Source organism: Scardinius erythrophthalmus (genome assembly GCF_964197995.2).
Source record: "Scardinius erythrophthalmus genome assembly, chromosome: 19".
Taxonomy (NCBI): domain Eukaryota; kingdom Metazoa; phylum Chordata; class Actinopteri; order Cypriniformes; family Leuciscidae; genus Scardinius; species Scardinius erythrophthalmus.
In genome coordinates this window covers 38,014,757-38,022,647 of record NC_138239.1, presented here as the reverse complement: position 1 = coordinate 38,022,647, position 7,891 = coordinate 38,014,757, and the positions used below count along the sequence as shown (strand labels likewise).

The 7,891-nt window shown below is 37.2% G+C and overlaps 1 protein-coding gene across 1 annotated transcript in view; it reads right to left on the bottom strand.

Annotated features, from left to right (window-relative positions):
* Positions 1 to 5,424: 5,424 nt before the first annotated feature.
* LOC308707779 (nuclear factor 7, ovary-like) overlaps positions 5,425 to 7,891 on the bottom strand; it is a 30,852-nt gene continuing 28,385 nt past the window's right edge. The window contains exon 6 of the mRNA XM_081394439.1: positions 5,425 to 6,939. Coding sequence (XP_081250565.1) covers positions 6,458 to 6,939 — 482 coding nt within the window. The 3' untranslated portion in view covers positions 5,425 to 6,457. The remainder of the gene's footprint in view (positions 6,940 to 7,891) is intronic.

The window sequence follows — 7,891 nt, the reverse complement described above, 5'->3', positions numbered from 1 at the left end:
AGACAGTGAAAAGACGAGGAAATATGATGAAGAATACAGTATCTGCCCTCGGATGCACCAGTATAACGGTGGGTGATGGAGAGACACCCCCTGTGCCTCAGAATATGAGCTTCTGACTGCATGAAGCCGAACAAGTTAAAGGGGTGGTTGATTATGATTTGACTTTTCTAACTTTAGTTAGTGTGTAATGTTGCTGTTTGAGCGTAAACAACATCTGCAAAGTTACAACACTCAGAGTTTAAAGCAAAGGGAGATATTTGCTTTTACAGAAATATCTTTATAAGGACTACAACAAACGGCTGGTAGAGACTACACCACATTCCTCACGAGTTAGTGACATCACTAACCCTAAAATTTACATAAACCCCGCCCCCGGGAACGCATTTATATATTATCATGACAGAATATGCTAATGACTAGAAGATAGTTAACTCCACATCAGCAACATAAATTCATCCATTCAGAAATGTCCTGTTGCTTCTACATCAGGGTTTCTCAAACTCGGTCCTGGAGGGACACAGTCCTGCACAGTTTAGCTCCAACCCTGATCAAACACACCTGAGCAAGCTAATCAATGTCTTCAGGATCACTAGAAACTCACAGCTAGGTGTGTTTGATCAGGGTTGGAGCTAAACTGTGCAGGACAGTGGCCCTCCAGGACCGAGTTTGAGAAACCCTGTTCCACATGTTGTCACTTCTTCTTGAGTCTCCATCTTTCTGACTGGAGGAAGTTTCATCGTTCAACGTTTTTGAAATTTTCAGTGCGTGTGTGTGAGTTAATCACACACACACAGACACACACACAAGCTCTTGAAGCTCCGCCCTCTGTGCCGGGAGCAGCAGCTCATTTGCATTTAAAGGGGACAGAAAAATGATGCGTTTTTGACAATTTTAACATGCTATATAAATATCAGTGGGGCATTTTGAGATAAAACTTCACACACTCTGGGGACATCAGAGACTTATTTTACATCTTGTGAAAAGGGCATTATACCACCCCTTTAAAACAGCACAAAACAAAGAGAAACTTGTTAAAGTTGAGAAGTTGCAGTACTCTATTAATTATAATCTTTCAAATAAATCCTGTAGGTTTTTTTAAAAATTAATGCGAAGGTGGATCAAATCAGAATCACAAAGATCAGATTCCCTGTGGTTTGTGCTTTTACACTGTTATTAGGCTGTTTAAACCAGATTTATGCCACTTTTGCCTGCAGACTGAAACGCTTCTCGAAAAAGAACAAATGTAGGGCTTGATTTGTCCGTGGGGAATTGTTTAGATGGTTGTGGTTGCGAGGAACATGAATTTATATTTATATTTCTGTATTTCTTTGTAGTTTATATTATGAGCTAATGTGAATGGCCAGTGAGTCTTCAGGTCAATGCAGTGATCAGAGGACTGACAGGACAGAAGTTCAGAGGTGTTCTGATTGCTTGGCATCTAATCGAGGCTCATTTATATATTTCACCCAGTGGAAGCAGGACAACACAATCCTCAAGGAAAGCTGAAGAAAGCCTGTCAGTGACTGTTCTCTGCATTTCCAAGAGACTGTCCCTCTTCTGCCTATTATTACTATACCACTTTTATATTATTGTACTATTCACAACTCACTTATTTATTTATTTATGATTTTTATTTTACTGACTATATTATTTTACAATGTATGCTATATTATGTAAGCAATATGGTTCGAGAGGCTGTGCTGTATCGTGAATAAGTCCCGGCTGAAGGGCGTTGTTAGGCACAACTTATTCACGATACAGCACTAGCCTCGAGTACCTTATTGCTTTTATAAAACGGTCACCACACAATATAAATATAAAAGACGAAAATTATGTATTTATGCAACTTCCATAAAGTAACATCACTAAAAGCCTTCCTTCCGCTGGAAAAATAGTCCCTGACTGTAAAGAGCAACAGACGTTACATTATTTCGACCATTAGATGGAGGCAAAGACTGTCTTTATGAGTGAGTCAGTCAGTAGAGAAGACTTTTAGATATTGCAAGGACTCAAACTTTCTAACACGGAGAAGGAAGACGCAACTGACAAATAGGGCTCGGGAAACCCCATTGAATTGCAGCGGACACTCAAGCGGATTTTTTTATTATGAATATAGGACCGACTTGAAGGAAAATCTGGATGACTCATGGGTTCACAGAGATCATCGCCCCCCAATGGTGAACCATTGACATTTCCAAACATTTTGAAACAGTTATGACGTAACTAAGCCTCGTTTACTGAAATTTCGAAGCATCTATCTCAAAATAACTGCTTTCAACAGATCAATCTTTATTTATAAACACATTTATTATGTAAAAAAAAAAGTTGAAGAACATTTGATGCGAATTTAAAAAAGCTCCATCTATCTTATAATCTCTTGAATATGAAAACACAACAAAGAACAAATCCATTTGTCTTAACCCTTGTGCGCTGTTCGGGTCTTTTTGACCCACATTTCTAACTTTCATTCATGGGGATAACATGGATAATTTGACATGGTTTAGTGTAGATTTTTGCCCATCTTTTGGGATAAAAGCAGTTTTAAATCTTCCAGCTAGTGACATAATTGCACTTTATTTTAATGTAATTGTTGCTGTTTGTTGTTAAAAGTTTTGTTTGAATCTTTTACTGAGATTCACTAGACAGAAGATCGTTGTACTAAAATTACAATAAAGTCTAAAGTTGAATTTTTTTAGACCCCAATAAAACACATTTAAAGAGCAACTTGCAGGTTAAATTTATAACTGAATTAATACTTGATATTGTCTGAAGAGGTTTTTTAAAAACACATATGTAGAAATTACTAATGAAATCTAATTGGTTGTAGAGATTTTGATGAAAATGTGCTAGGCTCTGGAATACGCCTTTCCCCCTATAGCAACGCGTCATATGACGTATGCCGAGGTAAATATGAGCTCGCGTTCAGCCAGCGCTCTCATTGTGGGTGTAGTAGTTAGAGCAGTAGTGAGCGACAGAGAAAGTTTTAGATCGAGTTTTAGAGAAGCCATAATGGTAAATTATTGTGTTTGTGCTGGTTGCACAAAATCCAGCCTGTCAGGACATCGTGTCCATCATTTTCCTTCTAGGAAAAACAAGGCTTTTCGTTCTTGGGTGCGTTTTGTTCAGGTGAAGAGAGCAGACTTCACTGCCGCGTCTGTCACCGCACACTCGGTCGTTTGTGGCGCACATTTCACTCCGGAGAATTATGCACGCATCTTCGGGTTCTCCCGCCGGATGTAGGCGCGAGCACAACATCAACTGGCAAACGCAATGTAAGCGGAACGAAACTGAGCTACTCGTTATTGTGTTTGTGTGGACTGTTTATCAGTTTGGACCAGTGCAGCGCGAGCCTGATCAAGCAACACTGTAGCCTAACTGCGAGATCCAGTAAATAAAGAGTTCGCCACTGAAGTAATAACATCGCTGCGAGATCTAGTGAGAAATATTCACATTTCTCCGTTATTAACGGATCGAACAGCGCTGACGTGGAAACCAGGAATAAACATTGTGCAATGAATGAACGAACTATCCAGTGTCCACAGATCAGCAACATTCACCATGGCTTTACTGTAGTAACACTAACTGCAACCATGGAAGTTTGGCATTTTCCACTAAGGCCCAGTATGCATCCACCTCCCCGCAACACTGACTTTCCTCAGCTGTAAACATTGCCTCGCATTTCCCACACAAGCACCTATGGAACAAAAAATGTATCATGAATAAATATCTCTCTGTCTCTCGATGAGAAACCGCTAAGTTATATCACGTAACGTTAGTCTGGGCGGATATTAATGAGCATGACAAACGCCTGATCAAAGCTTAGTTTCTGTTATTGTAAGTTCCAATATGTTCTGTCTAACATTAATCCTGGCCTGTCCCTGCTCTCTTGGCAGCCTAGCAGGCTCATAATTGTATGGCTGTGGTCCGTCAACAATTTCCTCAGAGTCCGAAATGTCATGTCATTGCAATCCATTTTTCCCTGTTGTTTGAATCGACCGCTCTCCCTCGTGCTACGTCACGACTCTCGCCCGTCACGCCCATTTTCAGATGCGGAAGTAAAATTTTCTCACAAAAACGACTCCAGAAGCCACTGTAGCGTATTTATAATTTTTTTTTTAAGAAAATCTAGTTCCTACATTATTTTTCTATACATTGACTTGTTGGGTCTTCTAACCTGCAAGTTGCTCTTTAAAATGAAGAGACAATTTCATTTCTTTTTAAAAAATTCTATAAAGACATTTATTGTTTAGGTATGAATAATAAAACAAACACTCGTGTGTTAAACCAGAGTCCCGCATTCTCAGACCCCTCGTTTTTCGAGACAGCGCCTCCTATCAAATTTAATTTTATTTAGCGAATCATACTCATTCGATTTCTTTTTTAATCAAACTACTTTATAGCTCATCGATACACCAACATATGAATAGTCCATTTAATATTTGTAAAGATAGTTAAATTTGAGCCGTTAATGTATGTTTTTTCGCCTTTTTTCCCCGAAAATATTTTGAAAGTTATCCTTTAACCTTGGACTTTTTGTAGACAAGCATGTTGTAAAAATCTGATTAAAATTAGTTGACATTAAAGTAGACCAATTAAATACATTAAGTGTGTTAATATCAAAGAATGTCATCATTAATTATTTAATCAGATTTACCGTTTGACCTTTTTTTTTAAACTATAAATTGAATTAGCCTAATTAATGTCGGAGTAATTATTTTACTTTAGGCCTATATAATTTATGTAGACTACTTAAATTAGTTCTTATAAATCGTAAGTATTAAAATTACTTTCGTTCATCTGCATTCATCTTTTATTTTAGTGACGTCGAGGAATTTGACAGAGCGATTGCAAAAATAATGAAAAAAGAAGGAACATTCGCCTACCAGAAAGTAATTATTTTACCATATGCATTTACATTTTATTTTACATTTATTCATTTAGCAGACGCTTTTATCCAAAACGACTTATAAATTAGTTTTTTTTAATGCAATTGAAGACGAAAAGTAAAGTCACTAACATAATTCTTTCTTCCTTTTTGCTGTTTACAGCAAGATGATCGTTTAGGTCAATCAAGTTTAGGTGATCGTTAAATAAAGTACAGAATTGTTTATTATTGGTGTTTTGTCTATTCTTATTTGAGTTTTGCTTCACATTCAAAATATCAAAAAACAGGTTTTGTAATGTTAGCATGGTATAATGTCAATTAGACCATTATAGGTTGAACTGAAAGAAAATAGGAATTTGAATTAAAAAAACAAACATTGTAGCAATATAATATCACATAATATTTTTCAGAAGATAGTTCAATCTGTAATTGTATCCCTTCCATCAGTAATTTTCTTTCAATTACACCCACGCTCAAAAAATAACTACTGGGTAATTTGTTAGTCAGAGAACACAATGAGTTTTTTTGGCACATGCATTAAGCAGGGAACGCAAATATTTATTTGGATAACTTTAAATAAAACAAGACCGTAATATTGCATCCTATTGTCTTAAGTGGCATTTGGATAAGGGTGTTATACGATCTTTCGGACAGCAGGAGGCGCTGTCTAGAAAAACGAGAATGCGGGACTCTGGGTGCGGGACTGTAGATGCAGGCTCCGAGTCTGCAGCTTCATAATGTTGTGTGACATCCATCCTATGAGTGACTGAAGACAGAAAGATAAAGGAACAAGACAAAAAGCTAATATGACGGATGGTGTTTAAGACAGAAAAAGACATTTCCACAATGAAATACATTATGCATATTTCATGTACATTAAATATTACATTAGGGACGTCTCCACAATTATTAACCCAGAAAAACAAACCAAAACTATGCTTGACACGCTTGAGTTTTCACAATTCTTAATTAATAATTAACCATTTAAAAATGTAAAAAAATTTAAAAGATTCTTAATAATTTCAGACAGAACCTTCATCGTACTCCACGTAGATCATAAACCACTGAAATCTGTTGAGAAATATAAACGTTATTGTGCTTTTTGCCCTGATCAATATGGCCGACTCGTTGACGTATCGCAGCAACGGTCCAAACCGGCCAATGGGGCGTCTGTATTTATTATGTCTATGCTCTCATCTCCTCATAATGGTTATCATTTACATCCCTGTACTTAAGTGAGCAAATCATCATTTACACTGAAATAAACAATTATTTATTCACAAATTCATTGAAACTGTGAATGTGTAAAATTCAGTTTATAGAAAAAAAAAATATTATATAATAATGTGAAAATGAGCAAAGTGACAAACTTCACTGTTGTTTATTGATCTGTTAAAGCAACATGAGAGTGTGAGTGTTGCTGTAGTGCTGGATATCAGTCATGTGATCATCACGGCCCAATCACAGCCACCATACTGATACTCAGATCAACCGCACTCTTACTCATGAGATATGGAGTAAATACTGGAAACATGATGAAAGCAGGAAGATCCAGATCTACAGGAGTGACCTTTACTGAATATTGACCGGTAAGATCCTCAGAGAGTCAAAACACCTGAAGAATGGAAAGAGTGTGTGAGTGAAGGTGGTTGTGAATGTGTGTAGATGTGTGTTAGTTACAGGATCAGAGAACGACACCGTTCCTCCGTCATAGTCCAGATTCACTCTCACACGATCAAGCTTCTGTTTAACACGAAAACCTAGAGTCCATCCGTACGACACACTCCAGACATCAGTGTCGAAGAAAACACGTCCCTTCCTCTGGTTTGATGCTGTAGTTACTCCAAGAGTCCAGTGTTTATTCTCTTTAACCTCCACATCCCAGCAGTGTGTTCCTGAGTTAAAACCCTCTGAACCCAGAACACACTCATACCAGTCAAATCTCTCTGGATTATCAGGAAGAGGTTGAATGTTCCGGCTGTATCTCACACTGGTCAGATCATCAGACAGGACGAGACGTGGATCTGCAGTGTTTGGATCCAGAATCACAGGAGCTGATGAGACACAATCAACAGAAGCTTTTATTCTGATCTTCATATAATGATCGACAGTGAACCCAACACAGATTATTATGAATTATGACACTCGTCCTTGTTGATCAAACACATTTTCCTCTGATCACTGTCAATGCTGTCATTAGTTTCACACTCGTTTTTATCATCATCAGTAAATATGGGATTCAGACATTTGTGTCCATCAAGAGAAACTGATACTTTGGGAAATTTAAATAACAATAAATCAATGAGATGTGTTGAGATTTCTGCTGTAGATGAAGAACTGTAAGTGTGTGTGTGTGATCTTCATCTGATCATCTTCATTTTATTGGCTCTTATCCTCCTTATTCTCGGGGCGCTACTGTAGGTGTAACAGGGTGTGTTCTCAGATGTTTTAGTTCCCAAGCACTCTAACAAGAGGATTAGCGTACCGCTAGCATAGACTGTTTATGACCGCTAGCATAGACTGTTTATGACCGCTAGCATAGACTGTTTATTACCGCTAGCATAGACTGTTTATGACCGTTACCATGGAAACCTCTGCGGGTCCGGTGTGGTGAAGTCCAGCTTAGGACCCCAGTGTTATGCCTGATCTAAAGCTGTTCTCATGATTCTTGATGTAATCAAACTTTAATTCATGTAATAATCTTTTATTTTTATCCTGATTATTTATATACGTAAAGTGAAAGAAATTGCATTTTTAGGTATGTTTTGCGATATTGTTTATTGTTATTAAGTAATAAGGTATAATATATTTTTTTAAATTACAAGCATGTCATGTCATAATTAATTCTTAAACAGAATTATGCTTGTATCATATTTGTTATCAACGTTTTTTTATCAAAAAATATTGCATATGTAATATGCATATATAATTTTCTAAAACTCCTCCTAATAACCTCCAAACTCGGCTCAGACCTTCAGACTGTTCTGACTCCGGCTTTATCTCTTA